The following is a 21,078-nucleotide window of genomic DNA, read 5'->3' as shown; positions in this document are numbered from 1 at the left end:
GAAGCTCTGAGGCAGGGACCCCGTTCATTTTCACTCACCATCCTGTTGCTGGGGAGCTCAGTGCTGACCCAAGTGGAGTATTCAGATACTTGTTGAATGAACGAGTAAACAACTGAGTGCTAAGAGTGATGGCAGGAGACCCCGAACTCTTATCTAGGGAGCACTGGTCTGGACTCTCATACTTCCGATTGTGACCAGGAGCACACCTGCTGATTCTCGGCAAGGTCTTGTAGATGGGATATTTTCCAGGACCTGGAACAGGAAGCAATCCTGCAGCAGTGCCAATGGCTGGGACTCCCAGAACCACGGAGAAATGTTGTCTTCTGCTGCTCATCAGCCGGAGCCCCTAACCTTCCTGGCCACAAGGCCAGTAGCAAGCATTGTGCGGCTGAAAATGAATGGGTGCACAGCCTCCAACACGTCTTTGGGAAACTCATTAAAGAGAAAACCAGGGGCACCCGGGTAGCTCAGTGGGTTAGGCGTCTGCCTTCAGCTCAGGTCGTGATCTCAGTGTCCTGGGATTGAGTCCCGAGTTGGGCTCCCTGCTCGATGGGGAGTCTGCGCCTCCATCTGCCCCTCCCCCTTGCTTGTGCATGCTCTTTCTCTCTCAAATAAATAAAATCTTTAAAAGAGAGAGAGAGAACCAGAAGAAATCCAACTTTACAGGCAGAATTAAAGTCTCCCTCCTTTGGAGGCTTCTACGACATCCTGTTCGGATCTCCATTTCAGCACCAACCATTCTCCTCTTGTACCAAACATCTTCAGGATGCGAATTCGAGGTACAAGAGATGAAATCTACCTTTAAAGCTTTGTGCTTTCACATGCTTGGCTCAGGCTGCTCAGTGTAGCCTAGGGTTTCTTAACCTCCGCACTATTGAGATCTTGGATGCTTCCTTCTTTGTTGCGGGATGGAGGGGGGCTGTTCTGGGCATTATAGGATATGCAGCGGCAGAGGCCAGTAACACCTCCCTCCTTAGTCGTTTCAGTCGAAAATATCTCCAGACGTCACCAAATGTCCTCTAAGAAGCAAAATGGCCCCAGTGGTGTGGACCGGACACAAACAACCACCAGCTGGGGACGAGCAGACGGCTCCTTCTTCAGCATGAGCACCTTTTCCTTATCTCCCAGGAAGCATAAGACAACTTGCACTTAAAATCAACGTATGATGGTTTGGCTGTTCTAGAAAATAGTATTGTGGTTCTTAAAAAAATTAGAAATAGAATTACCCTGTGATGCAGCAATTGCACTTCTGGCTACATCCCCAAAACACCGAAATCAGGGACTCCGAGTACTTCACACCCTTGTTCATAGCAGCACTATTTTCATGCAAGGGCATGAAGCAACCCAAGTGTCTACTGAGGGAGGAAAGGACAAGCAACGTGCGGTATTCAGACAGGTAAAATGAACTATTAGCCAACCTTACAATGGAAGGAAATTCTGAGCCTTGCTACAACATGGATAAGCTTTGAAGACATCACGCCAAGTGAAATAAGCGAGTCGTAAAAGGACAGATACTGTGTGACCCCACTTATACGAGGAACTTAGAGTAGTCAAATTCATAGAGGCAGAAAGTAGAACGGTGGTTGCCAGGAGCTGCGGGCAGAAGGCAATGGGAGTTAGTGTTTAATGGGCGCCGAGCTTCCATCTTGGAAGATGCTAAGAGTTCTAGAGATGACGGTGGTGAAGGGTGCATAACGTGAATGTGTTTAATGTCATTGAGCTGCACACTATAAAGGGTTAAGATGGTAAATTTCATGTGGTGTGTACTTTGCCACAGTTTTAAAAAATCACAGTGTGGAGGACGTCTAGGACTGAGATAAGACATGGGGCGCGAGTCCCCACCTCACTCTCCCAACACACATGCATGTACATTTATGGAGGGATTTCCAGGTCCTATTCTCAGGGCCAAGTGCTCTCTGTGCACACACTCATTTAATTCTCTTCTAATGCTGGGAGGCACTATAAATAATTCACAGATGAGGAACTATCGCCCAGGGGGCTTAAGAGACTCACACAAATTCACATACCACTACTATGTGAATTTGCAGATTCAGGGTTAAAACTCGGTTCAATTTGCTCTAAAAATCCTAGAAAGTCTTCTTGTTAACCTAAACCAGGAACCATGTAACTCTTTCTGTAAAGGACTAGATAGTACATATTTTAGGCTGTGTAGACCCCTGGGTCCTTGTCACAGCTCTTCAGCTCTGCCATTGTAACACGAAGCTGCCGGGAACGCTTTGCAAATGAAGGAGCAGAGCTGCGTTCCAATAAAACTTTATTTGCACAAATAGGACCTATTTGGTTGGTTTGCCAACTCCTAGATTATTTTTAACAGTTTGGCTAGTCTAGGAACTCTAGGCAGTGTTGGGAGGCAGGTACCTGGCCTTGGCAGGTCATCATTTCACTTGGAAAAATCAAGGAAACAGAGTTTTTGAGGCTCTAGGTTTCTTCAGAGAGATCTCCTGCCCATGCTGACCCTGTCTCCCTCTCTGGGCTGAAAGAGTTCTTTCATGCCCTCCAACCTGGCTTCTCATGTCTCTCTGTCCCTTGGAGGCAGGACCGACTTCTGCTTGGGGCCCTCAGCTTCATGACTCTGCTTGTCTAGGACTGTAGCAGACTTCACCCCACAAAGCAGTCTTCACCCCAATTCTGCCCTGGAGTAATCCCCATGAAACCCAGGGAGGTTCTTCCTAGAGGATGGAGGGAGATTTCTCAAACCGCTGCCTCCAGTCTGTTCACCCAGGCTGGTTCTGCCATCCGCCGACCCTACGGTAGAATGTCTACACCTGGAGCCTGAGCAGAAGGCTTGCACCCCTGCCCTCGGTGCAGCCTGCCTCGGGTCCCTCCAAGTTGCACCAGGGTCCTCAAAGGAAAAAGCTTCTCCTGGGCTCTGCTCCTTTCCTCCTACGGTCCCTGCTCTATCCAAGTGGGCTGGCTCCATACTGCCAGGGCTCAGGCACTGTGGCAGTCTTGTGGAATGGGCTTGTTCCAACTCTGCTTCTTCTAGCCCTTAGGTTGGCCCTGACAGGTAGATCGTGGCCTCTCCTTCCTTGAGAGCCATTCCCTGCTTCAGAGGGCTTTTCCTGGTGGCTGGATCTGTGTGTGTGTGTGTGCGTGTGTGTGTGTGTGTGTGTGTGTGTGTACCTTCTGAGCTCTTCTCCCGGTTCCCGTGAGGCTGGGCTGGGAGCTGAGGGTGAGCAAGGTGGTGGCAGCCAGGTCTGAGGAGCTGGTCACCAACCAAAGTGGGGTGACCTCCTGGCAAAGCAGCTTTGTGCAGGAGTGATGGGCAACAGACAGATGCCTGGAGGTTATGCCCAGGTGGACCGGGGGGCACACAGGGTTTCCACAGAGAGCCCAGGATGGCTGAGAGTGGGTTATGATTCTCCCCGTATTTCTTTCCAGCTCATCTTCCCCCAGACAGGACAGCAGCAGAACTGCTCTTAATGGCACTTTCTCAGCCGACAGAACTAAACATTACAAATGCTTCACTGTCCACAGTACATAGAAGCTTCGGGAAAAAAGGAGATGGTAGGAATAAATGCCACGGATGCCATGTAGGAGGTCTCTCCCCTTCTCCTGCCTGGGTCGGGAGCGAGGACGGAGGAGGAATGCAGCTGAGTCGGTATCTCTGGAACTCAATGTTTATTTCAGCTTGATCCTTCCGGGTCAAATACAAAGGACGTCTTACAATTTACACTTTATACCTTAAATTTACCACGCCTCTTCCTCCCTTCATTAAAAAGTGGGCTTCGGCGGGCTTAACTGGGATATATCCAGAGAAAAGTGCTGAGCTGCACCAGGCATATGGCCCAGAACTGACCCTTGGCAAAGGCGAATTCCCTTTTCTTTCCAGAAGGGATAATCAAAAGTTAAGCACGCCATTAAAACTGCCACCACCAGCCACCACGACCACAGACCCATGAAGGCGATTACAAAGTTCACAGACAGGGTACGTCAGATCAAGGTTTCCTCAAAGCACGTTGAGTCTGACTTTCCATGAGGAGTGCGATTTGGGGAATGAGTTCCAGTGACAGAAATACACTGCGGGGGTCAACTACTGAAAACAAGGGTGTTCTGAGCTCACTTGCAGGCTAAGCGGGCCCCATCCTCTGGGTCTTTTCCCTCAATTTGTGCAGCTATTGTACGGCGGAAGAGTTCTGGGGTCACCTGAAGCCTGAAAACACCATCCTGTGGGGCCTGGGAGAGAAAGACCCACCACCTTTCTGCCAGGTCATGAGCTCAGCTCTTCACAGCTCTCAAGTGTGAGCCCACACGGGGCTGGTGCCCACCAGGGTCTACATCCCCCTGCCCATACTCAGTGTATTCTGAAAAGCTAAATTTTAAAAAAGGAAACTTGAGCACTGCAAGACTTTCCTTCCCACAGCTCGGTTATGTATCCCTTCCCCGCTCCCCAAAATGCTCTTGACCAAGCAAATGATGGGAAGGCTGGGGAAGCGCTGCCCGCAGCCTGTTCTGGTTGAGAATGCATTTTATTTACTCGTGTCAGTTGAAATCATGACTGCAGCATGAAGGACTTAAGTAAGACCCCAGAGTAAGCTTTTGACACGAATGGTAGAAAGGCACTAGGCAAAACTAGGCCCCCGAGCTATACATCGGACCCACCACCTGTTTTTTTTTATGGCCAGGGACTAAGGATGGCTTTTATATTTTTATTACATTTTTATTCAAGTATAATTAATATACCACGTTGTCTTAGTTTCAGGCATGCAATATCATGTTAAACGGCTGAAAAAAGAAGCAGAATATTTGGTGACACGCGAAAATCGTATGAAATTCAAATTTCAAGGGTCCATAAATAAAGTTTTATTGGAACAGAGCTGAGCTCCTTTGTTTACATGCTGCTTGTGGCAGCTCGAGGGGCAACATGGTGTTGAGCGGTCATGGCGGTGCTCACAGCCCACAGGATCTCGAATCCTTACTCTCTAGCCTGTTACAGAGAGTTTGCTGAGCCCTGCGCCAGGCAATGGTGTGCACTGGGGTTCGGCAGTATCTCTCTTGGGACCTACTGACAAGGGGCTGAGTGCAGTGGGCGTGAGGGCGAGGGGCAGATAAGAGGAACTCCAGAAGGGCCTTCCTCTCCTGCCGTTGCACCTGTCACTGGGCCTGCTCCGAACGCACACACAGCACCCTGGTATAGCTCGGGGCTCTGCTGTGAAGCCACAGGCTGGTGCCTTTCCACTTTGTCTCCGAAGATTCTCCACCATGTCTTACCCAAGTCCCTTACGATGCTGTTGCCATTTCCCACAGTCCTAGGAGTTACTGAGTCGGAGAGGGGAAACAACCTCCGGGTCTGACAGCAAGCAAAGGCCAGAAAGGGAGCGAACCCAGGACATCTGGCTCCCAGCAGAGTTTGGTCTAATGCCTCCTTCCAGGGAAGAGTAGAGAGCCTCTTTTTCAGTCCCTTAACCCAAGACCCATGCCATTTGGCATTCCAGGTGGGCAGAACTCTTACCTGCATGTCCCTCCTGGCGATGAAGCCCTTGCCTTCTGTGTCACAGGTCTGAAAGAATTCCCATGCTTTGCTCCGCAGTGCCACCTCGAGGGGACCCAGGCAGGGCCCACTCTCCTTTGCACCCTGGCCAGGTCTCTGGGGTCTAGAGACCACTCTCCTGTCAGGGGTAGCCATCTGGGTTTGTCAGTTTCTTCAAGTCTTTGCAGAACCTGAACACAGAAGATGAGAGAGACAGTGGGTGTGGTGTGGATGGAGTGAGGGTGCCCGCCTCTCTTAGCAGCCACCTCCTCATTAGCAGCTCAAGACAAAGGGGAATGTGCTGTGATCATAAAGGGATTAGCCAGCCCATCAGAGAAAGAAGAGGGGGGGAAAGAAAACAGACATTTCCAGATTGAAAGGAGGTGGGTGGGTAGGGGAAGGCTGAAAACAATTTCTCCCCACTTAAACTGACAGCGACAAAACAGATCCTGGTAGACGAGCTACCATTTATTGAATGTTCACTCGGAGACAGGAGCCTCGGTCTCCTATACACATTTTCTCACTTACTTCTCACATCCTTCTGAAATAGATAGCATCATCATCCCGTTATTGATGCTCAGACATTGGAGTGACTTGACCAGGGCCAAAGAGCAAGGTAATGCAAAAAAGGAGATTTAGATCCAAGCTCATTGAACGTGTATTTGCTCTTAATCCTATATTGTCCTGACACTTCAGCACTCCCAAGGGTGGACAGCTCTCCTCACTCAGATGCAGCATCTTCAAGGTCATTCACAATCAACAAGCTCTTGGTGAGCCCCTAACTCATGCTGCAGACCTCCTTGGGGTCCGTGAGCCTGCAGAGGAGAGCTGATGGATGGAAGTGTGCCGGGTCTGCACGGAGCTACCTGTTCTCCTGGACTTGCCAGGCGTAGTTGGGGGACACCCAGGGCTGTCTCCAGCCAACAGAGGATCACAAATCCTATGCACTGATCTGATTTTGAAAGCCCCTCCAGGAGTCTTTTCAAGGGGGTGCATTGTGATGTGATGCTATAGAAGAAGGTTTGCAGAAACCTGCCTCTGGTCTGGACTCAGCTGCTTAGATGACCTTGAACAAGTCAGTACCTCTCTGGTCTCTGTTTCCTCATCTGTGTAATGACAAGACTGGACCTATTTGTATTTAAGGTCCCTTCTACCTCTGTCTGTAAGTTTATGAAATTTCAACCGAAGAAATGTTCTTAATACAAAAATTGGGTTAATATGATGAAAGGCAATATCACAATCCTTGGAGTTTTCTATCTCAAGACTTTCTGGAAGTAGGCTAGGTCCACATTTTCAGTATTTGATAGTATTTGAATGTTAAAATTAAAACACAGATACACACTATAATGCACTTAGGGGAAATGCAGAAAATGAAGTTCTAAATTGTGTCTCTTGTGCCATGCTCAGAAAAAAGATGGAAAAGTCATTGCATTAGCAGGGGAATTTGTCTGATTATCTGAGCCCAGGGGTCTGTCTCTGTTACACCATAAGTCCAAAGTAATCTATGATTTCAGTCAACATTTTCCACCTGCCAGATGTGTCAAGAGCTGTGGGCCCAGAACTAGAAGATGACTCCTGGTCTTAGGAACGCACTGTGTGAAGCAGAACCCAGACAAGGTACAGCAGACTTCTCCTTCTCATTCCATCTGGCAGGATGATGGGCTCCCATCGGACTCCTCTGACCAGCCACCCCACTCCTTGAGAATTGAGTGTTTCTCTTCGTCCCTACAAAGTGTGAACCACCCATTACCTAATCATAGACAGATTTAACATTCTTATTCTCTCTTCCCCAGAGGGAACTAACTGCCTTAGTTATCAGTCCCAAGAGAGTGGAGTTTTTTCTGTTCAGCTTATGTGTATTGCCCAGAACATCTACGTGCAACTCTGAGCTTAGGAAGGGCTTTGGGATAATAACAATGGTAACATCTGAGCTTCTGTAAATGCACAGCATGAGCAGAGCTGTCTATGTCTTCCTGTTACCTAGCCAGGACTATCTCAAGGTTTTTGCCATCCAGCAGTCCCTACCCCATTGCCACCTGCTATTCTCAGAAGACTGGACTAATAACACCTCTCATTCCTTGAGGGTTTTCTCTTGTCAGCCCCTTAACATACTTTATCCTGATAGAACCTGATATCCCTCTGTAAGGTAAGTATGATTAAAATCCTCATCCTCATCATACAGATGAGGAAACTGAGTTTGGGAAAGGTTAAACAACTTGGATCAAAGTCTAGTATAGTTAGAGACCTTATGTACTATACGACATTGCCTTCCCATCATAGGTCCCAGCTATGGCCTTACTCTTAATGGTCTGTCACCAACAGATAATAACCTAAATCTCCTCCCCGGGACATGTTCATCATTTTAACATTTATCACTCATTCCTTCACTCATCCATTCATTTTTTCACTCATTCATTCTCATCTATTGATTACCCTGTAGCAGGCTCTGAGCCAACACTGAAAAATGGAAACACAAAGAAGACATGGTCCCCCCTGTTAATGAATGAGCTTCCAATGGTGGGATTTCAGGCACAGTAACTGGCAGTAAAGGAGGGTATTTGGGGTTAGATCCGATCTCCCTCAAAATAAGACTACATAGCAACGTGAGCTTAAGTAAGCTTCTGAGCCATTCTGCGCCTGGCAATTAATAGGGGTGAGCAGTCAGTTCTACGTCTGACTGTATCTGGCTCTCTGCCTTCCCTGACCCATGTCACAGATGATGTGTGGCATGAGACAGCCAATCTAAGAGTTCCAAAGCACCAGCTGTAAGCAATGCCTAGATGGGCACCAAGTCTTATTTGATGTTAACCCCAGTTCCTAGCCCAGAATAAGGCAAATAGTAGCTCCTCATTGATTGTCTATTGAATAAAGGAAGACCAATTTTTGGCTGAATTCTTTGCAAGGAGGCCCCAAAACATTTCTATTTCAATCAGAGAGCTCTGTAGGTGGGATTTTTATCTCATAAAGATTAAGTTCAGACTTCCATTTCCAGAAAAGGTGGAGTAACAGGGACTGAATTTACTTTCCCAACTGAAATAATAAAAAATCCAAACAAAATAGATTAAAAAAAAATGCTTTTGAAGACAATGGCCATCAGGCAATGAAGGACAATGAGCCTTCGGCAGGGTCAGGACTAGGCTGAGCTAATGACTCTTGGTACCTGTACTTGCACAACTCTGCGAGTGTCTTCTTAAGGTTGAGACACCTAAGATTTAAAGAGATTTAAAGAGAAATCCATTATGGAAACCGTGCATCAGAGAGCAATTATCTTCTTAAGTTTTGTACCCTAGGGCCCTTACTCATCTCACCCTAGCCCAAAGCCTGTCTTGTGACAGATGGGAAACAAACAAAAGGCACCCTATTATTGTCTAGAGAGTTTTCAGGCCAGGACACAGGAAGGGGAAATCCAGGCAGAGTCTGGCAAACTCTCCAAGTTGAGGTAACCCAACTATATGCTGCCCATAAGAAGTATAGTTTAAACATTATGACACAAATAGGTTAAAAGCAAAAGGCTAGAAAAATATATACCACATTAATACTAGCCAAGAGAAAGTTTGCATATTAATATCAGGCACAATCTATTTTAGAACAAAGAATATTAATGAAAATTTAAAAATAATTCACAATGATAAATAAGTCAATTCATCAATAAGATAATAATAATCCTAAATACTTATCACATAAAAACAGGGCTTTAAAATGCATGAAGCAAAAACGGATAGAACTGCAAGGAGAAAGAGACAAATCCACAGTCCTACTCAAAGACTTTAATATCTCTGTATCAATAACTAATAAAACAAGTAGATTGAAATCAGTAAAGATACAGAAGTAAACAACACTGTCAATCATCTTGACCTAATTGACATTTGTAGAATACTCTATCCAACAAAAGCTAAATACACTTTCTTTTCAAGTGCACATGCAGTATTTACCAAGATGGTCCATAACCTGGTCCATAACACAGTTTCAATAAATTTTAAAGGATTCAAGTTATATAAGCTACATACTTTAACCACAGGGAACTGCATTAAAACCAATAACAGAAAGACCTCTGGAATATCCCCAAGTATGTGAAAACTACATAACATATTCAAAGAAGAAACAGAAAGGGAAATGAAAAAGTATTTTGAACTAAGTGAAAATAAAAGCACAATATATCAAATTTGGTAGGTTATTGCTAACATAGTACCCAGGGAAAAAAATTATCTAGACACACGTATTAGAAGAGAAGAAAGATCTCAAATCAATGACCTCAGCTTCTACCTTAAGAAACTAGAAAAAGAAGAGCAAATTATACCCAAAGTAAGGAGAAAAAAATACTAAGAGTCTAAGCAGAATCAATGAAATAGAAAACAGAAAAACAATAGAGAAAATTAACAAAAATAGAACCTGGTTTTTAAAGATCAATAAAGAGAGAAGACACGAATTGTAATAGCAGAAATTTGAGAGGTGACACATTGCAAATTCTATAGACATTAAAAGACTAAGAGAATGTATGAACAATCTTATGGCAGAAAATTTGACAATTTAGATGAGATGGACAAATTCCTTGAAAATTACTAAATATCAAAGCTGAGTGGAGAGGAAATAGGTAGGGGTGCCTGGGTGGCTCAGTAGGTTAAGTCTCTGCATTCAGCTCAGGTCATGATCCAGGGTCCTGGGATCAAGCCCCGAATTGGGCTTCCTGTTCAGCAGGAAGCCTGCTTCTCCCTCTCTCATTCCCCCTGCTTGTGTTCCCTCTCTCGCTGTGTCTCTCTCTGTCAAATAAATAAATCCTTTTTTTTTTTTTTAAGAGGAAATAGGTAAAATGGGTAACACAACTAAAGAAATTGAACAGACAGTGACAACCTTTCCTACAAGAAAACTCATGGCCCAGATAGATGGCTGTATTGAAGAATACTACAAATATTTAAAGAAAAATTAATACTGGTTCTATGCAAACTCTCCAGAAACCAGAAAAATATGACATTCTTCCCAACTTACTCTATGAGGCGAGGATTACCTGCTACCAAACCTGGACAAAGACATTACAAGAAAAGAAAAAGACAGGCCAATATCTCTCATGAACACAGATGCAAAAATTCTTCAGGAAATTTCAGCAGATTGAATCTAACACTCATATATAAACAGAATAAATACATCCTGACCAAGTGGAGTTCTAGCCCAGGAATGCAAAAATAGTTTAACATTTGAAAATCAATAATGTAATTCATCATCTTAACAAATTAAAAGAGATAACCCTTATGATCATCTCAGTAGACGCAGAAAAAGCAGTTGACAAAACCCTACATCCACTCCTGATGGGAACTCTCAGAAAACCAGGAATAGGAAGGAGTTTGCCCAACCTGAAAAAGGACATCTACAAAAAACAACAGCTGATACCATACTTAATGATAATAAGCCAGATGCTTTCCCCCTATGATCAAGAAAAAGACAAGAATGTCTACTCTTAACGCTTCTATCTAACACTATGTTGGAGATTCTAGCCAGTCTGTTGAGGCAAGAAAAGAAATAGAAAATGACCAGATTGGGCATGGAAAAAGTAAAATTTTCTTAATTCCCAGGCGACATGATTGTCTATGTAGAAATTCTGCTGAAATTCACAAAAAGTTACTAGAACTAATAAGTAAGTTTGACAAGGCTAAGAGTTACAAGCTTTCTCTACAGAAATCAATTGATTGATTTCTGTACAGCAGAAACAAAAACTTAAAATTGAAATAGAAATACCATTTACAGTATCATAAAAAATACGAAATACTTAGGGATATAGCTGACAAAAATGTATGATACCTATATACAGAAAGCTTCAAAATATTGATGAGAGAAATTAAAGCAGACCAAAGCAAGTCAGTAGATATTCATGTTCATGGTTTGGAAGACTCAGTACTATTAAGTTGTCATTTCTCCCTAAATTCATCTCTAGATTTATCTCAATCTCAATCAAAATCCCAGCAGGCTTTTTATAGAAATTGACAAGCCAATCTAAGATTCATACTGAAATGCAAGGGGCCTAGAATAGCCAAAACAATTTTGAAAAAGAACAATATTGGAAAACTAACACTATCTGATTTCAAAACTTATTATAAATCTATAGTAATGAAGGCACTGACTATGGTACTGGAACAAAGGTAAGAAAAAAAGATAAATAGAACAAAATAGAGAATGGAGAATCCAGAAATAGATATATATAGATAGATATAGATAGATAGATAGATATAGATATCTATCTATATCTATCTATCTATATCTATCTATCTATATATATAACTGATTTTTGACAAGAATGCAAAGACAATGCAGTGGAGAAAGGATAATATCTCCAGCAAATGGGACTGGAATAATCGGATATCCATTTGCAAAAAAAGAATGCCAATGCATACCTTATACCACATACAAAAGTTGGCTCGAAATGGATCACAGACCTAAATGTAATGGCTAAAAATATAAAAATACAAGGAGAAAACAGCCTTGTGACCTTGGCTTAGGCAAAGATTCCTTAGGTACAACAGCAATAGCATAATATTTCAAAAAATTGATAAATTGGACTTGGTGAAAATTTAAAACTTCTGTTGTTCCAAAGATACCATTTAAGTATAGATAGGGAAAAAATATTTGCAAAGCATGTATCTGACAGAGGATTTTGATCCAGAATACATGAAGAGCACTTAGAACTCATCACTGAGAAAACAAAGAACTCAACTTATAAATGGGCAAAACACGTGAACAGCCGCTTCATCAAATAACATGTATGGATATCAGATAGCTACATGAAAATGTTCAACGTCACTAGTCAGAAGGGAAATGCAGTCTAAAGCCATAATGAAACACTACTACACACCTATTAGAAGGGCTAAAATGAGGGGTGCATGGGTGGCTCAGTCGGTTAAGCATCCAACTCTTGATCTCAGCTCAGGTCTTGATCTCCGGGTCATGAGATCAAGCCCTGCGTTGAAAAGAATGGCTTCAAAAAATGGCTAAAATGAAAAGATTGATATACCAAGTCTTAGCAAAGACGTGAGCTCTTGGATGCACCATTCACACACTGTCGGTGGGAATGGGAAATGGTACAGTCCCTTTGGAAAACATCTGGAGGTTTCTTTAAAAAGTCAGACAAACTTCTACCCTGCCATTCCACTCCTAAACAGTGACCCAAGAAAATATCCCGCCATGCCATTCCTAAATATTTACCCAAGGGAATAAAAAATTCTGTCCACACAAAGACATGAACGTTCACAGAAGCTTTATTTGTAATCGCCAAAAGTGTGACCCAAGAAAATATCCTGCCATGCCACTCCTAAATATTTACCCAAGGGGATAAAAAATTCTGTCCACACAAAGACATGAACGTTCACAGAAGCTTTATTTGTAATCGCCAAAAGCAACACAAATACTCATCAACGGGCGGATGGGATGGGCGAGCAAATAGTCACATACACACATGATGGAACGCTACTCTGCATTAAAAGGAACAAACTATTGATCCACGCAACAAAATGGGTAAGTCTTGAAATTGATTATTTCAACTGTGAGCAAAAAAAAAAAAAAAAAAAAAGAAAAGAAAAGGAAAAAAAAGTGGTATGTGAGCAAAAAAAGCCAGACAGAAAGAGTATGTAGTATTTGATTCCATTTATATAAAATTGTAAAAATGAAGACTAACTTATAGTGACAGAAGAAAGATAAGGGAGGGTGAAGAAGGGTGAAGAGAGATTACAAATGGGCAAGAGGGGAGTTTTGGGGGGTGTGGATACGTCCACAGTCTTAAGTGTGATCATTTCATGGAAATATATATATATGTGCATATATGTATGTGTGTACATCTGTACCTACGTGTATGTATGTCCATATACAGGTATATGCATACACACATACATAGCCATCCATCCATACATATGTACATACAAATATATATCAGAACTCACCAAATTGTATAATTTTTTTTTTTTTTTTTTTAAGAAAGAGAGAGCATGAGCAGAGCGTGGCAGAGCGGGAGAAACAGAGAATCCCAAGCAGGCTCCATGCGCTGAGCGTGGACCTGGAAACGGAGCCCAACTCAGAGCCAAAGTGAGGCTCGATCCCATAACCCTGACATCCCGACCTGGGCCAAAACGCAGAGTCAGATGTTCTACCTGCTAAGCCACCTAGGTGTCCCTCAAATTGTACACTTTAAATATGTAGTTTTTTGTATGTCCACAGCTGAATAGATCTATTTAAAAAGAAAGAGAGATGATAGGGGCAGGTCAGTACCTTGTCCTATCCCCGCACTTGCAGGTCTAACCCCGCCTACTGTATTTATCCCCAGGAGCCTGATTCTTCCTTCTAAATGCAACTCCGACAAGCAGAAAATTAAGTAATTTCCCTGAGAAAATCTTCAGTCCCTTACTGTAGGGAGCTCAGTGGACTCTGCAAGTAAGAGGACGGGGCAGACCATTCATTCAGCCCCCTTTCTCTTACCCCTTCTCCCCTGGTTTGGCCTGTGATCTCTGCACAGCATCTGTGGGTTTTCCAAGGGAAACAGAAGACAAAACAACAGAAGGGCTTCTGCTTTTGTTTTAAAAATAAAATGGCAGCCGTGTGACTGGCTTGGCTGTTTCATACTTGGGTGAAGCCCAGCGTTGCTCTGGGCTCAAGGCTGCACCCAGCTTTCTGCCTCGAATATTTTTTAGACCAATGGACAGTACGGCCATACAGGGGAACCGGTGGGGTAGATCCCAAAAGGAAAGGGAAAATGCCATCGCCATCACAAGGGGAACAGTTCGATCTGAACTTGCGGACCACTCTTCTCCCTCCAGAGTGGTTCCATAAAAGCCTTTATACACAGATGGAAATAATCCAGCCATCAAACATTTCCAGGAACATTTCCCAGATTTCCGAAGTCATTCTAGCCGCTTAGTAACTGCTACAGTCGGAAAGGTCATAGATCAAACTTAAATCCCTCCTAGAGCTTCTGAGCTAATTTCCCCCTTACTCAGGACTCAGTGGAGATGGAGGGCAGCTGGTATCCCCCCACACACTGCACGCCCGCTGAGCCCTTGAAAGCAGCTACTAAATCACCCTGATCCCCCCCAAATCTCTCCTGCAGCAGGCAGTTGGGAAATTGAAAGCACAAAAGACATCTTGGGGATCCGCTGGAATCTCTGTAATCATCCCAGCTTCAATGGAGGTGTTCTCCATATGCCCAGGGTCTCAGCCATTCACTCTGAGTGGGCAGAGTCAAAAGAAGTTTGGGGGGGGGGCAAGCAGGTGTCAAACTGCAGAGGGCGCAGGAGGGGCACGGATCAAAGCACCGAGTACTAAGATGCATAGAGTGTCAGGGTTCCCGTCACAGGCCATTTCAAGCTACAAGCAATCAGCCCTCATGAGAAGAAATTGTGAGGCTAATGTTTCTGCACACGGTGTCCTGATATTCTGAGTCCCCAGGACTGTCTGCACAGGCGATGGGAGCTGATGTCTCCTTAGGCTCTGTACCCCCACCTCCCTCTTGCCTGAGACTTAAGGGGCACGGTCCACTTCAAATGCATCTTTTTTTAAAGATTTTATTTATTTATTTGAAAGAAAGAGAGTAGTGGGGGCAGAGGGCTGAGGGAGAAGCAGAATCCCCATAGAGCAGGGAGTCCGATGCTGGACTCAAACCCACGATCCTGGGATCATGACCTGAACCAAAGGCAGATGCCTAACCCACTGAGCCACCTAGGTGCCCCCTTAAATGCATCTTAGTACTTGGGGAAAACATGCTGTGACCAAACCTCACGGTTTCATAGGTGGCCTGCCCGTTATCCATGCGCGTGGCCCTCCCCTCTTCCGCACAGCTCTAGGCAGACCCTCTGGTGGGACCAGGACAGTGAGGCAGGCAAATGGCTCCCTTTGGAGGGAACAAAGATGCCGCTTTGCAGGACCCCTTTCACCACTGCACGTGCTCAAGACTAAGGATTTAAAGCACAAGAACCAGAGCAGTCTGGAAAGGGCATCTTTCCTGTGCTGCATGCCTTTGTTACCACTTCTTAGACACAGTGCAGGGGGCCTTTGCACCAATCCCACCCCTTCTCCAACCGGCCTCTTATTGTGGTGGATAAGAACACAAACTCCAAGGCCAGACTGCCCACAGCACGAGCTACATGGCCACAGATACACTTCTTAAGCTCTCTATGCCCTGCTTTCCCATCCGTAAGATGTTAGCTATGGTTATTATTTTTTTTTAATTTTTTTATTTCTTTTCAGTGTAACAGTATTCATTGTTTTTGCACGTTTTGTTTTTTTTTAACATTTATTGTTTAGGGGCGCCTGGGTGGCTCAGTTGGTTAAGCGACTGCCTTCAGCTCGGGTCATGATCCCAGGGTCCTGGGATCAAGTCCCGCATCAGGCTCCCTGCTCCATGGGGAGTCTGCTCCCTCTGACCTTCTCCCCTTTCATGCTCTCTCTCACTGTTTCTCTCTCAAATAAATAAATAAAATCTTTTAAAAATTAAAAAAAAAAAGATTTATTGTTTAGTCATCTCTACACCCAGCGTGGGTCTTGAACTCACAACCCCGAGATCAAGAGCCGCATGCTCTGCCGACTGAGCCAGCAGGGTGCCCCTGATTATCATTCCTATTATGGAACTCAGGGGGCTTGCTCCCCTCCAGATCAGGAAGCCCGTCCATCAACCAGTGGCTGCCAGAGCTGGGTGGGACTTAGTGGTGTAATGTCACCCACCCAAGGTTACTGGGAAGGCCACTTGCCTCATCAGCCCACATAAAGGGGCAGGTATACGGAAGGAAGTGGCTTTGGGAGTGCCCTCTTACCACTCCGCTGCCTGCTGTCGCTTATGCAACAGCTCTATCCTGCCTCCTCTTCCCTCCAATTAGGTCCAATTTCCTTGTTCTCGCCTTAAGGGAGACAGGGAACAGCTGTCTCCTACCTCCATAAAATAACTCTTCCAGGTCTGGACAACTATTATTAAACATCCCCCTTCACACGTCTCTTGCTCTATTATAAGATACATGAAAGGCCCCGATAATGGTTTGAGGTCTCTGTGAGATGGTTGCTGTTCACCCCAATTCCTCTAATAATTAGTGGTTGTAAACCACTTTGGAGATAAAAGGCATTTTATAAGAGCTAAGTCCTATTATGATTAGCTTTCCAATATTTCCTAGCTGATGCTGATGAGCACATGAAAGCCAAACACCGCCCCAGCGTGATAGCGGGTGGTTAATTAGATGGAGTTCAAGGCGGCTGGTGTATATTAAAGAAACTGCTGCAAAATTTAACAACATTAAAAAAGTGCCTGCTTTCTTTCTAGCACAAACAAGCTCTTTTCAAAGGCTGTCAGGGTTGATGCCTGTGAGACAAGGGCCCGGTGAGGACCAAGAGCTCATCGACCCTCTGGGCCTGGAAGAGAAAGACACAGTGATGACACCTGACTTTGTGTAAAAGCCCAGTGGTGTCAGCAGGAGACTAGGGACCCTGTCTCATTGCATTAGGTTTGGCTATCCTTCTGTGATATGAGCAAGCGAAGTAATGCCGTCCCCGCTTTGCAGACGAGGAAGCTGCAAAATGGGTTTTAGAGGCGGACGGCAGTGCGTACAGCGGGACAAAGTTGAGGCAGAAGTGATCGGGGGGCGACACTGTTGATGCCCCGCCCACATCCCCTGGGATATTTGTGTCCTTCCCCTCAGCGTCCGCACGCCTTTGCTTCTAACTCCCTGCACCTGTGCCTCTTAGAAGGCCGGCCCTTGGGCTGCGGCCCTGGCTTTGCCCACACAGAGCCAGAAGGGCGCGGGTTCCCTGGTCACCTCGAAACAGCGGGAAGCCAAGGACAGGCTGGAGGAGAGCGTGAAAGCCCAGTGGGGACAAACTCTGAGCTGTGGTTTACAGCTTAGATCACTTCTGTGGGACCAAGCTGAGGCTAGAACGCCACCTGATACTGCCCTTGGCCACTTCTCCTCTTGTCCTGCTCCCCACCCTTTACTACATTGTCCCAGGAGCATTGCCTTAATTCCATCAGCTTGCATGTGGGTCCCCCTCTTAGGATCTGCTTCTGGGGAACCCAGACTAAGATGACTCTCGACTCAGCATTCATGAGAACATTAAATACATTCTCCCAGGTCCCCTCAATTCCAAACCTTCCTTTCCAGACCTCCAACCTGAAATATCCACGGATCTCTGTGTCCCACCTCCCCCCAAGCCCATCCCCCCACCACAAAGCCCCTTTACTCTCAGATCCTCGGTATTCCTTGGGATTGCGATGTCCTAACTGCTTTTAGAAAAACTAACCTCTGGGCTCTCCATGGGTCCATGGAAAGCCCTGAACCAGGCAGATGGTGTGAGAGATACAAAGATATATTTAAGACTACCCCTTTCCTCAGTGAATTTACGATTTTGCAGGGGGACAAGATACAAATACAGGAGGTAGACGATGAGAGCCACGTGGGTGTACACGAAGAAAGTTGCCTGAACAAGCAACTCTGAGAACACCGTTCCCCCAAAACAAGGCGACTGTCCACAGCACTTCATGCCACCCAATTCTGGCTTTTTTATTTCATCTTACATGTTCAAGGAAACGGAGGTCAGCTCTGGCAGAGATAATCAGAATGAGTGGGTAGCTTAAAAAAGCCCAGCTTGCATTTAACTCTGGTCTGCATTATTTTTTTAAAATAGTACTTCCTTGGGGAACAGCTTCAGAGAGGTCAAGTAATTTGTCTTAGGAAAACAGCTAATTAGCGACAGAGTGAATTCAATCTTAAGCCTGCCTGACTCTTTAAAACCTCAGTTTCTCTACCTATGAAATGGGAACAATGATTCCCACCTTACCAAATTGTGATAAGACTTAAAATATATATATATATACACAGAGGGTATAAAAAAATCCGGTATAATAAGCAGGATGTAGTAGATGATAAGTATTATTACTTATTATTACTTATAAGTATATAAGTATTATTCCCAGAGGTAATGTTATGGAACCTCAGGGTATGAATATTTTTATATGCATATTTTATATTTTTTATTTTTTAAAGATTTTATTTATTTATTTGACAGACAGAGATTACAAGTAGGCAGAGAGGCAGGCAGAGAGAGAGGAAGGGAAGCAGGCTCCCCGCTGAGCAGAGAGCCCGATGTGGGACTCGATCCCAGGTCCCTGAGATCATGACCTGAGCCGAAGGCAGAGGCTTTAACCCACTGAGCCACCCAGGCGCTCCTATATGCATATTTTAAAGGCTCTTAATACAGACTACCAAACTGCTTTCCAATAGATAACTAAACCCCCCAAAACCTCAAACACAGTTAAGCAAGGCATGACAGCATCACCAAGGGGACCTGACCATGCCTCCTTTCTGCTTTCAGGATAAATCTGACATCAGCATGATGACAACCACCTCTTTACAGACCTCTTCTCCCACCTTCCTCACTGCATTCGCTGCCCTCAAATGATTTCCTATCCTCTCAGCAGCGTAATGCCTCAGCATCTTCACACATACCGTTTAGTTGCCTGGCATGCCCCTCCCCTTGTCTACGCTAAGTCCCACAAACACTGAAGAGTTCCATTTAAGGGTCACCTTCTCTGAGCATTCACCTTGACCTCGGCACAGTCTTTAATACTTACATGCTCTTCCTCGGGGCCCCCAGAGCCTCCTAGACTCAGCCTGCTGCAGGAATTAGTCATGTAGAGATTTTCTTGTCAGTGCTCCTCCATCCCTCTCTTTCTCTCTCTCAACCTCTCTCTCTCTCTCTCTCTCTCTCTCTCACCACCTGCAGATGCCTTGGAAAGAATGGATCACATCTCATTCCCTGCACTTAGCAAAATATCTGGCTCACTGGCAAAGCTAAATGGATGAACATCTACAAAGAATAATTTTTTAAAAATGTGACCCCGTGTTCTCATTTCTGATTTAAGCTGCAGCAGAAAAGAAAACCAAGGGCCATGGTTCCATGCACCTTCTACCACAGCCACTCCAAGAGCTAAATTCGAACATTTTCTCCCAGGTCACAGTCCTGCAGGAATCATGATGAGTTTGGATAGCATAGTCTTATCATGAATTTTAATGGCTGGTAGAAAATGAAGGGGGAAGAAGGACAACGATGAATCCTAACTGCAGAGATAAGCCTACCTTGCAACTTGGCCAACGGTTCCTAACCTTGCCTCCTCACACCTCTGCGTGAGTTCCTTCTCTGTTACCCATTCTTGCTCTGTCTCAAGCTTCTCTATCAAGAGGCTGGCAGGAACCACAGTGTCCTAAAAGGTTCTGAGCAGGCATCAAAAAATCTGATTCAAGTGCTGGGAAAATGGGTTCATTTCTCTGAAAATGTACAAATAACCGTTTCTTACCCATTCCAACAGAGGAAGGTCAGATGGAACACAAGATGTGGAAGTGAATTCCAATGCTATATACAAACACAAATATATCCTTATCATTGTGAGGGGAGAGGTCAGAGAGCAGAGGAAGGAAGCAGAAGACAGTGGGCATGCTCCACTGGGGCGTCGGCTCCTGCGAGCGACTGTGGAACAGCAAATCACACACACAGACCACCAAAGGTTCCAGGCTTTTCTGCCCTATGCAAAAGAGCTAGAACAAATGACAAACTTTCTCCTGCAGAGGCATTGCTCAAACAAATGTAAGTGATATCTACTTATTTCACCAATTCCCTCAATGTCGGAGAACTGACCTCTGTCATCTAGGTTTTAAGGAATGGGGTACCCGGGGCGCCTCTGTGGCTTAGTTGGTTAAGCGGCTGCCTTCAGCTCAGGTCATGATCCTGGAGTCCCGGGATGGAGCCCTGCATCGGGCTCCCAGCTCCATGGGGAGTCTGCTCTTCTCCCTCTCAGTGCTCTCTCTCACTCTCATTCTCTCTCTCTCAACTAGAAAAATAAAATCTTAAATAAAAAAGAAATGGGGTACCCATATCCCTGATGAATACGGATGTAAAAATTCTCAACAAAATACTAGCAAAGCAAATTCACCAGTCCTGTTAAAAGGATCAGACACCATGATCAAGTGGGATTCATCTCTAGGTTGCACAGATGGTTCAACATATGCAAATCAATGAATATGATACATCACATCAATGAAATGAATTATTATAAAATCATATAATCACCTCAATGGATGCAGAAAAAGCATTTGACAAAATTCAACATCCATTCATGACAAAAACTCTCAAAAAATTGGGTATAAAAAAATTGGGTATAAAACAAGCACCTCAACATAATAGAGGCCATATATGAAAAGCCCACAGCTGACATCATACTGGCTGGTGGAGGGTTGAGAGCTTTTTCTCTAAGATCAGGAACAAGACAGGGAGCCCATCCTCACCACTCCTACTCAACACAGCACTAGAAGTTCCAGCCACAGCCATCAAGGCACAAAAAAAACAGGTAAAGGGGATCCAAACCAGAGAGGAAGAAGTAAAATCATCTGTGTGTTGATAACATGATTTTACATACAGAAAATCTTAAAGAGTCCACCAAAAACTGTTAGATGGGACCAAAAAATTCAGTAAAGTCGCAGGATACAAAACAATACACAAAATCCATAGTACATTTATACACTAACAACACAAATCTCGAGGGTGTTAGGCTGAGTGAAATCCATCAGACGGAGGAAGACAAATAC

The 21,078-nt window shown here is 44.6% G+C and overlaps 1 protein-coding gene across 8 annotated transcripts in view; it reads right to left on the bottom strand.

Annotated features, from left to right (window-relative positions):
* Nucleotides 1-21,078, bottom strand: part of CRACR2A (calcium release activated channel regulator 2A) — a 134,784-nt gene that overhangs the window by 76,413 nt on the left and 37,293 nt on the right. For all 8 annotated transcript variants that reach the window (XR_004384719.1, XR_004384717.1, XR_004384718.1 and 5 more), the window contains one exon: nucleotides 5,474-5,682. Coding sequence is in view for 5 of the 8 variants with exons in the window: in XM_032874841.1 (XP_032730732.1) it covers nucleotides 5,474-5,647 (174 nt within the window). In the remaining 3 variants the exon portion in view is untranslated. The remainder of the gene's footprint in view (nucleotides 1-5,473; nucleotides 5,683-21,078) is intronic.

This window comes from Lontra canadensis, unplaced genomic scaffold, assembly GCF_010015895.1.
Source record: "Lontra canadensis isolate GAN:19392208 unplaced genomic scaffold, GSC_riverotter_1.0 scaffold53, whole genome shotgun sequence".
Lineage (NCBI taxonomy): Eukaryota > Metazoa > Chordata > Mammalia > Carnivora > Mustelidae > Lontra > Lontra canadensis.
This window is presented reverse-complemented; position numbering and strand designations above follow the sequence as displayed.